At 41.4% G+C, this 19,945-nt stretch overlaps 1 protein-coding gene across 1 annotated transcript; it reads left to right on the forward strand.

Annotated features, from left to right (window-relative positions):
• The first annotated feature begins 844 nt into the window (after positions 1–844).
• On the forward strand, positions 845–17,733 carry LOC134223464 (probable ATP-dependent RNA helicase kurz). The gene is made up of 6 exons (XM_062702608.1): positions 845–1,370; positions 1,561–2,017; positions 5,070–6,253; positions 6,461–8,097; positions 17,342–17,544; positions 17,606–17,733. Exons 1-6 carry the CDS (start codon positions 1,296–1,298, stop codon positions 17,689–17,691), a joined length of 3,642 nt encoding a protein of 1,213 aa, XP_062558592.1. The 5' UTR covers positions 845–1,295; the 3' UTR covers positions 17,692–17,733.
• The last annotated feature ends 2,212 nt before the right edge of the window (positions 17,734–19,945 follow it).

The raw sequence follows: 19,945 nt of genomic DNA on the forward strand, positions 1-19,945 counted from the left end.
CCAACACCAGGACTAGGCTAGTGCGCTTTGAGCGGCACACGGTCGCTTTGATAGGGCCTGCTTGGGGACACATGCAGCCTTTTATAGAAGTTCAACAGAGCCCACTGTCGAACCCCACCACATCCTAGGCAGACCCCACAGGACGCACCCTCTCACTCTAGCTGATGTCAGAAGGACAACATTGCCCAGGCTGCATTACCAGCTAAGTACGCAACCCTTAGCTGGCGGTCAATTGTCATCGGAAGACCCGTGGAAGCGTGAGTATTGAAACTTGTGAGGACCAGAGCTATGTTAGGCACCCCTTCCCGGATGTCAACTCACCATTTCGCAGCGAGGTCTGGAACTGGTCTGGAACTGTAATAACAAATAAATTATAGAATAACATAGAATGGAATAACAAATGATATTTTGAAACGCATTTTCAGCCGAAAATTAAGCGTAAACAATGAAACGTCAAAACATACGAACATTTGATTTCAATACATTTATTCGATAAAAATACACTAAAATACTAAATTATCTCCGTGTAATTTATATTATACATTAATTCACAAAATTACAATATTGCATACAACACATATAAATGCACGAAAAATACATCAATACGTGATCAAATACGTTGGCCTGAATCGAAAATACACAAGTGAATCGCCCCTCGTTTTTATCCGGGTAGCCTTTACCGAGCGTGGAAAGCTGGATTAATTTGAGTTATATCTTTCCAAATTTAAGTTATATCTTTCCAAATTTGAGTTCAGCCGGACTAGCGTGTAAAACCAAGCTGGAGACGTTTAAATGTCAAAAAAATGCATACGTTTTTGTTCAGTGTGCATGATGACGTAGGTTGACAGTTCACAGAGCTTTTTCACCGGGACTTAGCCTCTGGCGATGCTTCCGATAAAATTGTTTCGTCATTTTATTCGCATGTAGATGTCCTTTGCGATTGATTTCATGCTGAATGCAAAGAATATCATTGAAATATTCGGATCGCAGCAATTTTAAACTAAAAATATGAATTTTAATTTTCTCCTCATCGATTTTTCTTCTAACACCTTGTAAACAAGCTCTGTGAACTGTCAAATAAGTGAGGTTAGATCAAGATCTTGCATTGGTCTATATGCACGTGCTGCTGTTTGTAAACAACAAACCGCAAGAGCCGTCACCAACAGAACGACAGTCAGTTTAAATTTGTGTGGTAATCGTAAGTTGCAGGATTTGAAGTGGAGTAATTTCTTGTTGAACAAATTAACATCCGACACATCTTGAAAGTTGAATCAATAAAAAAAAGTTCCATAATTATGGGAAAACGGAGGTTCAACGAAAAAGGACGTCAACAGAACGAGACCGTCATCGATAATACCGCAACAAAACAGGTAGGAAATGTGGTCCTTGATAGCCTATTTTGATTACCAGCTCTATATTACTTGATGAAATGTATCTATTTAACACGTCATATACATACCTACATTATTCTCAGTGAAAATAAGATGTACGATGTTTGGTTTCAAGATACTTACCCGTATTTTTGTTTGTTCGTAACATCTCTAAAATCCTTCATTTCAGATAAAATTAGATTTCTCTGCTCAGGAAGAAGGATACGGTGGATCAGATGACGCGAATATGTTGGTCTTACCTTCGAAGAAAAGACCGACGAAGATTAAACAGGACAAAACGGTCGTCACCAAAATCCTATCCAAAAAGCAGCGCAAACGACTGGAAAAGATTGTCGATCAGAAACGGAAAAAAGAGAACCGATCGACGCTGATTAGTGCCCTGTCTGATGTGCAAGCAACGTCCGAGGAGTTGAAAAACTATACCAAACTCAGTGCAGTGCAAACGAAAGGTTTGAAACAGCTGTTTAAGGAGCAGAAATTCGGTGTTATCAGTATTGATAAGCCGGTCGGAAAGGTTGATTCCCAAGATGATGGGCATCGGAAGCTGAAAAGTTTGGTCGGAATGCGAAAGCAACGATTGGCGCTGTTGCGTGCTCAGCAACAAACGGAGGACGATGAGGATAAAGGTATTTAATGGAACACTCTTATAGCCTATTCAGATTACGATCTTTAACGAGATATTTGACATGATAATGAGAATCTTGATTTCAAAGTTCACTCATCTTATTTTCATTTCATTTCTGATAGTCAATTATCACTTCAAATACCTCGTTAAATGATCGTAATCTGAACAGGCTATTATCCATATTTGAAAGATCATGTTAAGTAAATCCACTACTGCCATTTCTCATTTTCAATGAGAGATGTCACGCGATGTTTACATCTGCCCATTTCAATGTCTACCTATTATAGAAACGTAAAGGATGAATGGCATGCTACAAAAATCTCAAAAAATATTTTTCCCGTGGCAGGACAGAAAGTGTGCAATATCTGCTTTAGTTCATTACCACTTTCAACTCGGTGAATTTATTGAAGAAATATTATTAACTATCAGACCCGACGAACTTCGTTTCGCCTAAAATTGATTTATTCTCTGATGTTATGCAGAAATTTCTATTTCATTTGTATGGGAGCCCCCCTTTCCAAAGCGGGGAGGGGTCTCGAACCATCTTAAGAACCTTCCCCGGCCCCAAAAACTTCTGCATACAAATTTTCACGCCGATTGGTTCAGTAGTTTCCGAGTCTATAAGGTTTAGACAGACAGAAATTCATTTTTATGTATATAGAAGAAAAAGATTAATCGACTTGTCACTATTCTTTGCATATATCTATTAAAATAATTTAAAAATTTCAATTTTAAAATAGAGAACAACATTATTTATCCTAGATTACTGCCTTTCATACGAAATTGGCCAAAGAACCCACGATTCTTTCATTTAATCGCCTGAAATATAAAAACGCGCTTTACTCTCTGTCTACGACTTTTTCCAGTACTGATGCTACGTTTTGACGGGACAAGTGAATTGAATAACGTTGAATTCAATTGACTTGTTAAAAGTTGAACATGTTCAACTTTCTTTTCGTTCAAGTGAATTGAATTAAGTTGTTTACACGTTCAGTTCGCGTTCGATTCAAGCGACGATAGTGCTCAATTCACTTGCCTTGTCTAAACGTAGCATGAGTAAATCACAGATATATTACATCTTTATTCGCCAGTTTGATTGACTTTATCTCTGTCTCATTGCAAATAAAATAGAAAACCACAAAGCAACTAACTGTCAAAATAGACATTCACTGGCCTTGTTGTTTTATAATTGTTTTAAGACTTCCATGAAGAACGAGAGAGAAAGAGTTTTGTTCATACAGTGCAAGTTAGGATGGCGAATTCGTTTCTCGGTCTGGTATTATGATGTTTTCGGGTGAGGAACGCAGTTCCTCAAAAGCACAAACAAATATAGTGAGGAGTATTGCTCTATACGACGGGTCTTCCACGAAAAGATGAATTACATAAGGCTGAACACGAAAGGCTAAAAAGTAAAAATCTCACATAAGTCTGGAAGAACAAAAGGCTGCATTATCGTGAGAAACCAATTTTAGTGGAAGACTTAACATTTGACGTTAATAGGGGCACAAACTTAAAACAACCTTCTTGCGACTTATTGTTATCTTTCAATTTTTATGCGGAATTCTTATTTTTTAGTCTGTACAGGTCACAAATTTTTGAAGTAACATAGAAAGGAACAAGACTTTATTGTTCTGGGTTTTTGTATTTGGTTTTTGATTCTTGTCTAGATTACTCTCTTTTTAATTTTGTGTTCTTTATTTTTCTTTCTTCTTTTCTTCTTTCTACTTCCTTCTCCCTTTTTTCTGCATCCTTTTTTTTATTCCATTTGTTCTTCCTTTTTCCTTCATTCTTCTTCAACCCTTCCTAGTTCCTCCTTCCTATTTCTTTCTTCCTTTTCGTTCAACCTTCTTTATTCTTAGTTCTTCCTTCTTAATTCCCCCTTCCTTGTTCCTATTCCCTTCTTCCTTCTTCTGCCTTCCTTGTTCCCTCTTTCTTCTTCCTACTTCATTTTTCTGGTTTCTTGTTCCTTCTTCATTCTTTCCTTTTGCTTTCTTATTTCTTCCTTTTTCGTCTTTTTTTTCTTTCTTCCTTCTTTCATTTCCTTGTTTCTTCTTCCTGTCTGCCTTCTTTCCTCTACCTTATTCCTTTTCCTAGTTTCTTCTTCCTTTTTCCTTGTTCCTTTTTCTCTATTCTTTCTTCATTCTACCTTATTACTTCTTCTTTCTTTCTTCTTTCAACCTAGTTTTCTTTTTTTCGTCCTTTCTTCTTTTGCCTTCTCCCTTCCTTCGTCTTCTTTCTCTCTTCTTCCTCTCTTATTCTTTATTCTTTAATTCTCCTCTCTTATTATTTATTTGTTATTCTTTATTCTATATTTATTATTTATTTTTTGCCTTTCTCGTACAACTAAGTTGTACCGAAAGGCTATCATTTCACGAACTTTTTATAGAAGCCTCTGAAACCCATAGTATTATATACCGATCGACTCAGCTCGACGAGCTGAGCACATGTCTGTCTATCCGTGTGTATGTGTGTGCACAAAAGCTATAAAAACATTAGACAACTTTTTGTATAGTAATCCTCAACCGATTTTCTCGACAAGGGACAAAGCCTTGTTGATCACTATTGAATTTTACAACGATCGGTCATTGCGTTGAAAAGTTATGAAGAAAATGGTACATCGAACTATAGAAGCGCCATATAAGGTTGGTGTCTTTACTAAATGCGAGAAAGGCACCACCAACGCTAGGTGGATTAATCTGGGTTTTATTCTTTATTCTTTATTCCTTGTTCTTTATTCTTTATTCTATATTCTTTATTATTTATCCTTTATTTTTATTCTTTATTTATATTCTTTATTCTACTTCATTCTTCTTTATTCTTTATTTTCTATTCTTCATTCATTATTCACTATCCAACCACTCAACATAGTTGGTACAACATATCGTATGATTGGAATTCATTTCATCCCATCAATTTCAGCATTTCGATACATTTCAGCCTTTTGGGATTTCAGCTTTTTGTGTTCAGCCTTATGTGTTTCAGCCTTTCGTAGGACACCCGTTTATTAGGCAGCTCAAACTACAAAATACAGTTTTAATTTTAACCTATTTCAGGTCAAAAGGATTTGAATACAATCGGTTTGGAAGAGGAGAGCTCTTCATCCGAAGAAGAGGCAGAGTCTGAGATAAGTGTTGATAGCCCCCGAAAAGAGGAAGAAAAGATGTGTGAAAAAGTTAAAATGTGTGACGATAATGTAGTGCCACTCAAAAAACCTGATGTTGAGATTATTGCCAATGACAATGCAGTCCAAGCCAAGCCTCCTCCGAAGAAAGCAACAGAAAGCATTGCAATAAAACCAGTGGCTAGAAAGCCGGCCACTTATGTTCACGTTGAGCGTGACCCGGAAATCCAAGCCACTCGTTTGAAGCTTCCTATTTTGGCTGAAGAACAAATCATTATGGAAACGATCAGTGAAAACTCAATTGTAATTCTAGCCGGAGAAACAGGCAGCGGTAAGACAACTCAGGTGCCTCAATTTCTGTACGAAGCCGGATATGCTAATACTGACCGTGGTCTGATTGCAATTACTGAACCACGGCGCGTGGCTGCCATTTCGATGTCCAAGCGGGTGGCCACTGAGATGAATGTCTCAACAGATGTTGTATCATATTTGATTAGATTCGAAGGCAACGTGACCGATCGCACCCGGATCAAGTTCGTGACCGATGGTGTGCTGCTAAAGGAAATCGAAAATGATTTTTTCTTGTCACAATATTCTGTTATTATACTGGATGAAGCGCACGAGCGGAGCGTCTACACTGACATTCTCGTTGGATTGCTTTCACGAATTGTGATTCTCCGGGCCAAAAAGGGAAAACCATTGAAATTGATAATCATGTCCGCCACAATGAGAGTAAAGGATTTTACAGAAAACCGAACCCTTTTCAGCAAAGTGCCACCAGTAATCAATGTGGAGTCGCGACAGTTTCCCGTAACTGTTCATTTTAATAAGACGACGGCCAATGACTACGTTCGAGAAGCATATTTGAAAGCGGTTAAGATCCACACCAAACTACCAGAGGGAGGGATGTTGATTTTTCTTACAGGGCAGAAGGAAGTCAATTTCATGGTGAAACAATTGCGCAAAGCATTTCCTTTCAAAGGGCATAAGCTTCAGGCAACTAAAAGCTCAGACAAGCCGCAAGCGATCGTTGGTGATCTATCGGAAGATGAAGACGATAAGCTGGCGCAAATGGTCAACCCGAAGAAGAAGGCTAAATCAAAGAAAAAGAATAAGGTAATGTTAAAATATGATGATGATGATGATGATTAAATAATTAAACTATTGATACATGGAAGTAATACGGTAAAGCACATAATATATAATATAAAAAGACATTTTTGTAAAATCTAATTCGATTTCTCTATAACTAATTAAAAATCATTAGACAAACACTATAGGCGTGATCTGACTTCTTATTATTTTGATATTATCTCTAAACAGGTCAAACAACAGCAAGCCGAATCGGTCCAAATCGAGCTACCAAAAATAAATCTGGATAATTATCAACTGCCGTGGGATGACGCAGAAGCAGACCAACGGGAAGATGACGAAGATGCCGGATTACTCGGCCACAGTGACGACGAACTGACTGATTTGGAGTCCGATTTCGATGAAGATTTGAACACGTCAGAACTAAGCCACAATCAACCTTTGTGGGTATTGCCGCTGTATTCTATACTTTCTTCCGAGAAGCAACAAAAAGTTTTTGAAGATCCACCGGAAGGCACTCGTTTATGTGTTGTGGCAACAAATGTTGCGGAAACTTCCTTGACCATTCCTGGTATCAAGTATGTAGTGGACTGTGGTAGACAAAAAACCAAACTGTACGACAAAGTAACCGGAGTTACTGCGTTTGTGGTGACCTACATTAGCAAAGCTTCGGCTAATCAGCGTGCAGGACGAGCGGGAAGAGTAGCCGCAGGCCACTGCTATAGACTTTACTCCAGCGCCGTGTTCAACGACGAGTTTGTAGAATTTTCCCAACCGGAAATTCAGAAGAAACCGGTAGACGATCTGATGTTGCAGATGAAATGCATGGGAATCGATAAAGTCGTTAATTTTCCATTTCCCTCGCCTCCAGATAGAACTCAGTTGGAAGTAGCCGAAAAAAGGCTTGTCATGATGGATGCCCTGCAGGAGAGCATCGTAAATAGTAAAAATAAATCACAGACCTTGAGTCGCATTACCAAGCTTGGCAGAACGATAGCCGCATTTCCGGTTGCTCCTCGTTTTGGCAAAATGTTAGCTCTGAGTCATCAGCATGGATTACTCCCGTATGCAATTTGTATGGTAGCTGCTCTATCCGTGCAGGAATTATTCCAAGAGGTGTCATTATCCGAAGATACGAACGATCATCAAAAGTGGCGAACCAAAAGAAAAGGTTGGGCTGGAACCGGCCATTCTCTTATGCTTGGCGATCCCATGATATTACTTCGGGCCGTAGGAGCTGCGGAGTATGCCAATAGTAAGGGACGCTTAACAGAATTCTGTGAGGAAAATGGCATCCGATTGAAGGCCGTAAAAGAAATCCGGAAGCTACGAGTGCAACTAACAAATGAAGTCAACGTAAATCTGAAAGATTTAAACCTAACCGTAGATCCAGGTATGGAGCCTCCGAGTGACACACAAGCGAAACTGCTGCGTCAGCTGATGCTGATTGGTATGGCCGATCGCATTGCCCATAAGATACCGGAATACGAAATTAAGCTGAAATCGGATCGAATCAAGTACAAACATGCCTACAATCTGTCCAATTTGGAGGACCCCGTATTTGTGCACTCAAGTTCCGTACTGCGCAAAAAGGATCCGGAATGGGTATGCTATCAGGAGGCGTACGAAACGGTGGAGGGCGGAAATTCAAAAATGTTTATCCGAGGCATCACGGCCATCGAACCAGAATGGCTGGTACAATTGATACCAAAATATTGTAACATTATTTGCGTGTTGGAAGATCCAAAACCGACGTACCGTTCACACGATGATAGCATTATTTGCTGGGTGCAGGCTACGATCGGCAAGGCCGGCTGGGAATTGCCACCAACGGAGATTGACATGCCGAAAGATGCGTCCCGGTGTCGGTAAGTCCATTATTTTATTTTATGATTTTAACTTCATGCAGTTTAAGCTGTATGTACCCAGCCTTGCTCGGAATTGTATTTTTTAATTTATAAAATGATGATTAAACTAATTGGTCAGCAGGATATTTGTGGTTTGCTATTGCTACTTTTCATTTTGAATAAAAAAGGCTTCACTTTTGAAAACATTGACTGATTTTTAAAGAAGGAATCAAACGCACCATCGCGTAATTCCGGGAAAACGTATATTTCGAAAGAAGGAATCGCATTCACCACGCATGCCTTATTCCGGGCAAAAGCCTATTTTTTAAAGGAACCACATCCACCGTTGCCTTATTCCGAGCAAATGTCTCTCTCTAATGAATGAATTACATCCACAATCCAGAAGAAACACATTAATCATATTTGTTTGTTTATTTTTATTAACGCCATTTCACCCTGCTTGAGTGCATTCATGCCCTATCGAAAGTATCCCTACCATAATTACCCGATATACATTTTGTACAATATAACATCTCATTTCTGGGGGGCAGCAGGGACTATGTCCAAGGGCTTGACGATCCCTCCCCATGCCATCTGCGAGTTGTGGCGCCTGCCTAGGATGTGGTGAGGTTTGACAGTGGGCCCTGTTAAACCTCTATAAAAAGCTGCATGAATCCGCAAGTAGGCTCCGCCAAAGCGACCATGTGCCGCTCAAAGCGCACAAGCCCAAGTCCTGGTGTTAGGTGGGACGCTAAACAGCCCTGACACGACGGCCCTCCGCTGAGCCAGGAGGTTTGCGCAGGCCCAATAAGCCGCCTTTAAAAACAACTATTACGAACGACATAGAAGATAATACGACTCGATACAATCGGCAACGACCTAGGCGACGAATAAAGGATCATGATTGGAAGCTTGGAACATGGAAATGCAAGTCGCTAGGCTTCGCAGGTTGCGACAGGATAATCTACGATGAATTACATCCCCGCAACTTCGATGCCGTAGCGCTGCAGGAAATCTGCTGGACAGGACAGAAAGTGTGGAAAAGCGGGCATCGAGCGGCTACCTGCTACCAAAGCTGTGGCACCACCAACGAGCTGGGAACCGGCTTCATAGTGCTCGGAAAGATGCGCCAACGCGTGATTGGGTGGCAGCCAATCAACACAAGGATTTGCAAGCTGAGGATAAAAGGCCGTTTCTTCAACTATAGCATCATCAACGTGCACTGCCCACACGAAGGGAGATCCGATGACGAGAAAGAAGCGTTCTATGCGCAGCTGGAGCAGACATACGATGGATGCCCACTGCGGGACGTCAAAATCGTCATCGGTGATATGAACGCTCAGGTACGAAGGGAGGAAATGTATAGACCGGTCATCGGACCGGATAGTCGGTATATCGAACGACAACGGCCAACGATGCATAAACTTTGCAGCCTCCCGCGGAATGGTAGTCCGAAGCACTTTCTTCCCCCGCAAGAATATCCACAAGGCCACAAGAAAATCACCTAACCAAGTAACGGAAAACCAAATCGACCACGTTCTAATCGACGATAAATTCTTCTCCGATATCACGAACGTATGCACTTACCGCAGTGCGAATATTGAATCTGACCACTACCTCGTTGCAGCTAAAAATTGGGCGGCTACAAGACGGTAGACTAGCCCAAAACTACGCGCAGCAGCTGGAAGTGGCACTCCCAACGGAAGAGCAGCTAAGCGCAGCATCTCTTGAAGATGGCTGGAGAGATATTCGATCCGCCATTGGAAGCACCGCAACCGCTGCACTAGGCACGGTGGCTCCGGATCATAGAAACGACTGGTATGACGGCGAATGTGAGCAGTTAGTTGAGGAGAAGAATGCAGCATGGGCGAGATTGCTGCAACACCGCACGAGGGCGAACGAGGCACGATACAAACGGGCGCGGAACAGACAAAACTTTCCGGAGGAAAAAGCGCCAGCAGGAAGATCGAGACCGTGAAGAGATGGAGGAACTGTACCGCGCTAATAACGCACGAAAGTTCTATGAGAAGTTGAACCGTTCACGTAAGGGCCACGTGCCGCAGCCCGATATGTGTAAGGACATAAACGGGAACCTTCTTACAAACGAGCGTGAGGTGATCCAAAGGTGGCGGCAGCACCACGAAGAGCACCTGAATGGCGATATGGCAGACAACGGTGGCGGTATGGTAATGAATCTAGGAGCACGCGCGCAGGACATGCGACTTCCGGCTCCGAATCTCCAGGAAATCCAGGAGGAGATCGGCCGGCTGAAAAACAACAAAGCCCCTGGAGTTGACCAACTACCGAGAGAACTGTTTAAACACGGTGGTGAGGCACTGGCTAGAGCGCTACACTGGGTGATCACCAAGGTTTGGGAGGATGAGGTTCTGCCGCAGCAGTCGATGGAAGGTGTCGTGTGCCCCATCTACAAAAAGGGCGATAAGCTGGATTGTTGCAACTACCGCGCAATCACATTGCTGAACGCCGCCTACAAGGTACTCTCCCAAATTTTATGCCGCCTACTAACACAAATTGCAAGAGAGTTTGTGGGGCAGTACCAGGCGGGATTTATGGGTGTTCGCCATACGTCAGGTATTGCAGAAATGCCGCGAATACAACGTGCCCACACATCATCTGTTTGTCGACTTCAAAGCCGCATATGATACAATCGATCGGGACCAGCTATGGCAGCTAATGCACGAAAACGGATTTCCGGATAAATTGATACGGTTGATCAAGGCGACGATGGATCGGGTGATGTGCATAGTTCGAGTTTCAGGGGCATTCTCGAGTCCCTTCGAAACGCGTAGATGGTCACGGCAAGGTGATGGTCTCTCGTGTCTGCTATTCAACATCGCTTTGGAGGGAGTAATACGAAGGGCAGGGATTGACACGAGTGGTACGATTTTCACGAAGTTCGTCCAGTTATTTGGTTTCGCCGACGACATTGATATCATGGCACGTAACTTTGAGAGGATGGAGGAAGCCTACATCAGACTGAAAAGCGAAGCTAAACGGATTGGACTAGTCATCAACACGTCGAAGACGAAGTACATGATAGATGCTCGTGGAGGACCAACGCGCACTGGGAGTTTTTGAAAGGAAAGTGTTGCGTACCATCTATTGTGGGGTGCAGATGGCGGACGGTACAAAGGAGGCGAATGAACCACGAGTTGCATGAGCTGCTAGGAGAATCATCCATCGTTCACACCGCGAATATCGGAAGACTGCGGTGGGCCGGGCACGTAGCCAGAATGTCGGACAATAATCCGGTGAAAATGGTTCTCGACAACGATCCGACGGGAACAGGAAGGCGAGGTGCACAGCGGGCAAGGTGGATCGATCAGGTGGAGGACGATTTGCGGACCCTCCGCAGACTGCGTGGTTGGCGAAGTGCAGCCATGGACCGAGTGGAATGGAGAAGACTTTTATGTGCAGCACAGGTCACTCCGGCCTTAGTCTGATAATAAATAAATAAAACATCTCATTTCTTCTTTGACCTAGTGTTGTACAATACTAGTGACGTTAGACTCGCAGCTAGCAACGTTCTATTAAGCAACCAAACATTAGGCGTGTTAGATGTCGACGTTGACGCTATATCTAGGGCCGCAACAAAACTCGAGTCGTCCTATAATCCAGGACCAGACGGTATTCCGTCTGCTTTCCTCAAAAAATAAATTTCTTGTTTGCTTGACCCACTTCATTGTATTTTTTATTTGTCACCGTCTAGTGGAATATTTCCATCTTGCTGGAAAATCGCTCACATGTTCCCGGTGCACAAGAAAGGTAGCAAACGCAACGTAGACAATTACCGAGGAATCACGTCATTAAGCACCGTTTCTAAGCTGTTCGAACTCGTTGTCATGGAACCATTACATTCGCACTACAAGCAACATCTCAGCCCCGACCGCCGGTCGTTCTACCACTAGAAATTTGCTATGCCTTACTTCGTACATCACCAACAGCATGCTCAGAAGGATGCAAACCGATGATAACACCGATCTGTCTACCGCATTTGAAAAGTTGAACCATGCTTTCGCTGTTGCCAAACTCGAAAGGTACGGCATCGGTAGTGTTTTATTGTGCTGGTTCCGCTCATACTTGACTGGCCGACAACTGATGGTGACTTTAGATGACTGCGAATTGAATAGTTTCCAAGCAACATCTGGAATATCGCAAGGAAGCCATCTAGGGCCACTAATATTCCTGCTCTACTTCAATGACGTCCATCTAGTCATCGAAAGCCCTCGACTGTCGTACGCTGACGATTTGAAAATGTTTCTCCAAATTAGTTCAACTACTGACTGTCTTAATTTACAACGGCAACTCACTCATTTTGCCAGCTGGTGTTCTCTAAACCGTATGGTCGTAAACCCAGCCAAGTGCTCCGTCATAACGTTGACTCGAAAGAAACAACCGATCATTTGCGACTGCAACCTACTTGACACGACACTCGAACGCATGAATCACATCAAGGACCTTGGTGTAGTCCTGGACTCAGAGCTTACATTTAAGCAGCACATCTCGTACGTTGTCGATAAAGCTTCTAGGACATTGGGACTAATATTTAGGATTGTCAAGAATTTTTCCGACATTTATGCTTGAAAGCCATCTACTGTTCTCTTGTGCGTTCTACCCTAGAGTACTGATCTGCAGTTTGGAGCCCAGTGTACAACAATGGCGCCGAACGTATCGAGTCGGTCCAACCAACGTCGGCGTCGGTTCCTGCGATTTGCACTTCGGAAGTTGCCATGGAGGGATCCGTTTTGCCTACCGAGCTATGAGAGTCGATGCCAGTTGATTGATCTGGAACTTCTTCGTGCTAGGAGAGATACCACCCGAACGATGACGATCGCCGATATATTACAGGGACGAATCGACTGCGAAGGTATTCTGGAGCAGATAGATTTGAATGTTCGACCAAGGACACTCCGCAATAGCGGAATGATTAGACCACCACTGCAAAGGACGAATTACGGACTACGTGGGGCAATCGGTGGCTTGCAACGCGTATTCAACAGAGTTGCAACATTGTTCGACTTCCAATTATCGCGTAATATGTTACGTCGGAGGTTTTTGACTTTTTTTTAGGGTAAAATCAGCAGTGATTAAAATCGTTCGGGGCTGTCAGTTTGAATATGAATCTGAAACATTCATTATCCCAGCAGCTGTTCTAGATTCATTTTTTATACCAGTCAAATGTCAAAAAATAAAACTGGTATAACGCTCCGTTCTATTTTCTGCAGATTTGAACCACGATTGAATCACGAGATTCAAATATTTTCCAATTGTTTTGGAGTATCAATGCGTCATTTTATCTACGGATCAATCCACTTTGCAATTACGGCGCCTTTCTTGGCGCCAATATGAAGATTTTATTTAATTGAAAATTTGAAAAACATGAATAGAACACTGCTGGGGAAACCAGACAGTTTGTTCTATTTGGCTCCAGATTCAAATTAGAATAGTGGTCGAAAATTTGGAAAGAAACTGAATCATTCCTGATTTCACTCTTAACACACCTAGGTAGCAATTTTATTACTGTGACTTTTTTTAATTGATTGTGATTTCTAAATGTACTTTATATTTTAAGACCATCATTGGGGTCACACAGAGCCTCTTGATGTTGTAAACAAATAAATAAGTAAACAACATTTTCCATCATGAATCTGGAAGATTATCTTCACCGTAATGCAATTCTTCCGGCAGCTCTCATCACCACACGATTTTTTCCGATCTTGTTTGCATCTAACCTCGTTTGATTCGCTTGTTCTAGACAGCCACCTTTTTGACGTGGTTGCGGATTGTGGATCGACGTGTGCGTCATCGTCGTTCTCCGTTCTCATTGTTTGAATCATTGTCGCTTGAGTTGAGATCTGCCGCATGCGGGGAGCTTCAGCTGTATCACTAAACAGATAACCATCATAGAACAAACTGCAAGTTTTAAAGTAGGCTTTTTGTGTACCGTGACCTGCCCTAATTCCGCGCATCTCCTAATACCGTGGTTTTCATCAAAAATCAGAACCTGGCTATCATGGACATCACATTATTTGGTGAAATGTTCAAATATAATATGTTTGAACATTACACCAAATAATACGATGTTCATGACAGCCAGGTTCTGATTTTTGATGAAAACCACGGTATTAGGCGATGCGCGGAATTAGGGCAGGTCACGGTATCAACAATCGACGAACGGCACGCCCGTATATCCAAGGCGAACGTAAGAGACATCAAAGCATGCGATGCTGCTCTGTCTTATGCGCGTTATTCGGCGTGGCGTTTCAAAATCATGAGGGCTCTCCTTAGCCGTGCGGTAAGACGCGCGGCTACAAAGCAAGACCATGCTGGGGGGGCTGGGTTCGATTCCCGGTGCCGGTCTAGGCAATTTTCGGATTGGAAATTGTCTCGTCTTCCCTGGGCATAAAAGTATCATCGTGTTAGCCTCATGATATACGAATGCAAAAATGGTGACTTGGCTTAGAAACCTCGCAGTTACGAGTTACGAGTGTAGATTCGTTGTGTATAACCATATTTACACCCCCATTCTTATCCTTGTCATTCTGACACCGTTTGGTACTTCAGCAGAGAAGTTCTTCCACACTTCGTTTTGTATGCATATTGCTCCTTGTGATAGGGGTGATGGTTGCGTTAGACGTACATGGTGGCAAGTCATGCAGACTCACTGTGATCTTCGTCTTCATTGGCATTACATCCCCCAATGGGACATTTCCGCTTGCATTTCCGTCTCGCAGCTTGATGTTCAATTAGCACAGTTATTAACTGCGAGGTTTCTAAGCCAAGTTACCATTTCTGCATTCGTATATCATGAGGCTAACAAGATGATTCTTTTATGCCTAGGGATTCCCGTAACACGGTAGATCACTTTGACGTAGTGTATTACGGTGTAAGATCTACCAAACAGAACCCTAGCTTAATTCCTTTTTCTGTCTAGGGCAATAAGTTGTGGTAATTAAGGATTCATCGTATTTAGTCCCCGCTACCCACAGCAGTCTCAGAAATAAAACATAATTAATGTTACCTTGCAGACAGTTGAAAGACTCAAATTCCTCTTGTTTAAAGCTAAACTGTATGCAGCGGAAACAACTTTTCAAGCAATTAGATTAAAAAAATTCGGTACCCGGTCCTAGGTGAACTCTGACTGCTGAAAAAATCGAGTTAGGGGTTTAAATACGTACTAACTCTTCATGAACTGGTGAACAATGGTAATGAGAGGAACATTCGGAAGTTCTTATTACTGAACAAATTTTCTTGCTTGAAATTGTCTTGTAGACAGAGCTAAATCCCGGGTTTGTAGCTTCACTGGTGATATTCTAGAAGCAAGACAAGGATGTGGCTAGGGCTCCGATGCATGGCCAAAAACAGTATTACTGTTCTGTTTTCTCAAGAAAGGATTGATTTCCTATTGATGAGGGGCGCGCCTTCAATAGGATTGCTCTCTGTGAAGGGTCTAAATAGCGGGACCTTGTCCTTGTTCAACTGTATCGAAACCGATACTGGATTGCTTATCAATAGTAATGGAGTAATCCAACATGCACCTTAACACTAAGGATACGGGTAACCTGAGAGAGAGAAGACAGCTCGCTTTATTTACTTTCATCCTAATGTCACCGCGATCCAGTCACTGCGAACCGAAAAAGTAAACACTGCGATGCAACTTCAAATGGTCGTAACCAAAATTATTTATTTGGCGATTTATGTTCGCAACTTTTCTTATATCTGCTACAGTGAATTAAACCCGTAATTATCCATGTGAATGATCCCGTATTATGAGAAATCGGTTTTGTTCCACGTTATGAAGTTCATAACCATTAAAATCAGTCAATTTTAACAAGTTTTTATTGGAGTGAAAAATGTTGCTTCCGACGTTATGAAATGTTACTATGATTTGTTGAGTTTCCACGGTTTCTACACAAATAAAGAAGAAGAAGACATAGTAAATAAACGATCTGTCAGTGAGCTGGCTTCTCTCTCTCAGCGGGTAACGTTACAATAGATCTAATAACTGCTCGCAGTGGCACACCCGAACAGGAAAAAAATGCCCAGGGAAGTCGAGACAATTTCCAAACCGAATTTTCCAAATTTCCTAGACCGGAACCGGAAATTGAACCCAGCCACCCTCAGCATGATCTTGCTTTGTAGCAGCGCATCTTACCGCACGGCTAAGGAGGCCCCCCCTTACGGTGATAGTGGGATGTAGATAAAGATATAATACTTCACACCCTGGCATCGAAATGTTTATCGGAGATGATGCTCTTTCTGCAGCCTATATTAAACATAGCTTTTCATAGGAGGGTAACCCATAATTTTGATTGAGAGATAGCAATTATAATTGTTTTATACCCAGCTAATGCTTGCTTTCTACGAAAGGATTATGTCTTTTTATTATTATTACCGACCGGAGTTATTTTTACCATTGTAGGACTCAAATAACTGTTTTATAGTCCACACAAAGAAAAAATATGTCAAACGTCCGTTATGCCAAATGACAATCACTTTTGACGCTGTACACAATTATGCCAAATGACCTTATTCCAAATGGGTTTATGTCAATGGACCGCATCCTTCAGGGATATGCCATTTCCAGGGAAATGTTTTCGGGGATATGTCATTTTCATTGAAAAGTAATTTTTGGGGAAATATTATTGACAAATTTGGGCAATTGGTTTTCGGGGGATTGTACAATCTCAAAGAACCTGGAGAGGAGAATTTAATTTTTGCCTAACATACATTCTCGTTATTGTGGTTAACATATTCATCCATATCCTCGCACTCTACACCACATTCCTCGTCGTTTTATCAATGACCGTCCTTATCTACAATCGTCTGTTAAGGATAGAGAATATGTATCGCAAGTGTTGATCGTATAGCTCAGAAATTAGAATTTTCCGTCGGATGTGAAATATTTGCGTTTTTTTCGCTTACCCCATTTACCCCACTGTACCTCACAGAGAATGTTTGTTCAAATGTTGGTTGAAATCGGTCGGTTTGGAAGTTAAACTGATTTGATAACAATCGTTGTTCCATTGCGAGTCTCCGCTGATCCATTTGTTTTGGTTATTTATGTTTTACATTTGGGCCCCGCGGTGAGGATCACCTCTTTTCTTTGAACAGTTCAAATCAACATGAGCTTTAACACAGTTTTGATTATAGTTAGTAGAATCTATATAGATGAGCAAAAGCATGGTTGGGTTCTGACATAATTTGTATAACCATCTGTGTGTGTGTTTGTTTTTATTTGCAGATATTTCACCCAATTCTTTCTAGCTGGAGTTGTTTTTCAAAAATTGAAAAAATTCAGGAAATCGCTACTTTCCTCGCCGGAGTCGGTTTTGAAGTCATTTTCGTCGTCGATTCCGCGAATCACAACGTTCGTTAACACGTTGCTGCAAAATGAAGTCTACGGCAGGTGTCGACTCGAGGAACTTTGGAAACAGGATAAAAACTGTAGGTTTTATTGAAGGTAAAATTAGTTTTGAGAAAGCTTTGAAAATATTTTCTTTTACAGTTCTTCTCAGTGAGTACCAACAATTTCTGCCTGTATCGTGTCACTCTGATGTGGTAAAACTATGGCCCCCATCGACTGAGAGGTAAATATTGTTGGTTATTTTGTTTTTAGATAAATGTCTAAAAGAAGCGACGCTATTGATAATTTTTAACTATATCACCAATCCCAAGCTACAAAATATAATAAAACCAGGATAGATTTTCAAACAAGCAATGTTATATGGTTGTACAGATAATATATTTTTAAATCTTTATTAATGTATAATGTCTTGATCGCACTACGGCCTGAATAACATGTTATTCAAATTATCGACAAAAGAAAGCTCATGAAGATAGCCGAATAACATGTTACAAGGCCCTAGTGCGAACATACTATAACTGGCGTAGAATGATATTAAACATCAATTATTCCAGTAATCGTTACAATCACTTTATCAGGCATTTGATGTTTCTCCGAATACCAATCGTTTGGTGTATGATCGAATTGTAATAATGAATCATTTGACATTTTTCATCTGTGTCATATAATCTTAAAAGCGCTAATAACTAAATAATTATCATTTCATTTCTACTCGGGAAGATGATTTTTTGCCTGTTCGGGTGTGCCACTGCGACCAATTATTAGATCTATTGTCGCGTTCGGGAAGATGATAAAAAAGTCGTCAACTAAATTTTAATGAATAGGACATATTTTTATCAAATGAATAATAAATTCTTCTTTGTTGTCACATGGTTTTGGGAGCAAAATTTTGTTTCGGAAGTATTACTGCATACCATGAAAGCACCATATTGTGCACACCTTTATATTGCGTATTTTGTGATAGCTTACGGAAATATTTATGGGGCATATTTAGCATATTCTAGCTATTGTTAAGTCCCCAACATGCTGCAACAAGTCGCATACTTGTAGAGGTCTTCATTAGGGGTAGTGGAAATGCGCGGAAATTTTTTAAAAATTTCCCGGTCAGCCAATTCAAGAAACCTGAAAATCTGCGGCGTCTTCGTGGTGAACTATTTTTCGAAATAAAAGAGACAATAAAAATTCTTTCGCATTCATTTATTTCACGTCAACTTTCCGATGAACATTGAGCGCCCTCAGGTCCTCTTCAACTGCAAAAAGCCATCGTGTACGCGGCCTTCCACGAAGCCTGCGGCCTCTTCCGGGTTCTCTACTAAATATTATCTTCGCTTGACGTTCTTTCGGCATACGAACAACGTGACCAGCCCACCGTAGTCTGCCGTGTTGGATAAGCTTAATAATATCCAACCCTTTATACACCTGGTACAACTCGTGATTCATGCAACGCCGCCAGATACCATTCTCCAGTTTACCGCCGAGTATTGTCCGCAGCACCTTACGCTCAAACACTCCGAAAACTCTCCGATCAGCCTCCTTTAACGTCCATGTTTCATGGCCGTATAAAGCCACCGGAAGAATCAGAGTAGTATACAGCGCGAGTTTTGTTTTCGTTTGCAGACTACGCTGCCCATGATCGCATATTTGTAACAATTGCATTTTTTGCGTTTTTGAGTTAGGCTCATGAATTGTCTTCAAATTGTTAGTTCTTTCATCTAAGTTGGTGAAATCTGAAATTTTGTTCTAAAAATCTTGAAAAAACTACCAAGTTGTTTTGTAACATCGAGCATAGTGACCGCATAATTGTAACACTGGAAAATTATTTCACCAGTGTGCCATGTTCCTTGAACAAAAATTAGCACAAATGATTTGCACTCAAATATTAAGTGATGCAGATATAACTGCCGATGATTTTAACTGCAAAAAGTGTTCGTGCAATTTTTAGAATTTTTTTTGAAAATGAGTTAGATTTCCATACTAATGCATATCACAAACTTCATCGTTCCATTTCTCCCATGCCTACTTTTGTCGATTGTTACAAATATGCGATCATGGGCAGTACGGGACTTAAGCTGATTACGAAGTCCGTAATAAGCCCTATTTGCAGCTGCAATACGCCTTCTCACATCGCAGGTAACATCATTATCGCACGTCACGAATGTTCCAAGATATACAAATTCTTCTACCACTTAAAATTTTCATCATCCAGCTCCATTTCGCTACCACCACCACTAATGAACACACGTTGATTGCCAGCGACCATGTACTTTGTTTTGCTGGTATTGATCGTGAGTCCAATCCTCGGTGACTCCCTCTTAACCCTTTGCAACTATATTGCCACCAACAAATTATATGTTTTTCTATTTATCAACAAGAACTCTGTATTAATCTGGACTTATTTAAAAGCAAGGCGGAGCAGCATCGATTGGACTGTAAAACTTAATCACAGATGGACAGATGGAATCTCTCTTGATGTTATAAAAA

The sequence above is a fragment of the Armigeres subalbatus genome, chromosome 3 (assembly GCF_024139115.2).
Source record: "Armigeres subalbatus isolate Guangzhou_Male chromosome 3, GZ_Asu_2, whole genome shotgun sequence".
Taxonomy (NCBI): domain Eukaryota; kingdom Metazoa; phylum Arthropoda; class Insecta; order Diptera; family Culicidae; genus Armigeres; species Armigeres subalbatus.

Excerpts from the sequence above, each read along its gene's own strand:
- LOC134223464 (XM_062702608.1), top strand. The coding sequence starts at position 1,296 with ATGGGAAAACGGAGGTTCAACGAAAAAGGACGTCAACAGAACGAGACC. Across the intron at positions 6,254-6,460 it reads AATCAAAGAAAAAGAATAAG|GTCAAACAACAGCAAGCCGA; the intron begins GTAATGTTAAAA and ends ATCTCTAAACAG. Across the intron at positions 17,545-17,605 it reads TTGGAAACAGGATAAAAACT|TTCTTCTCAGTGAGTACCAA; the intron begins GTAGGTTTTATT and ends TTTCTTTTACAG.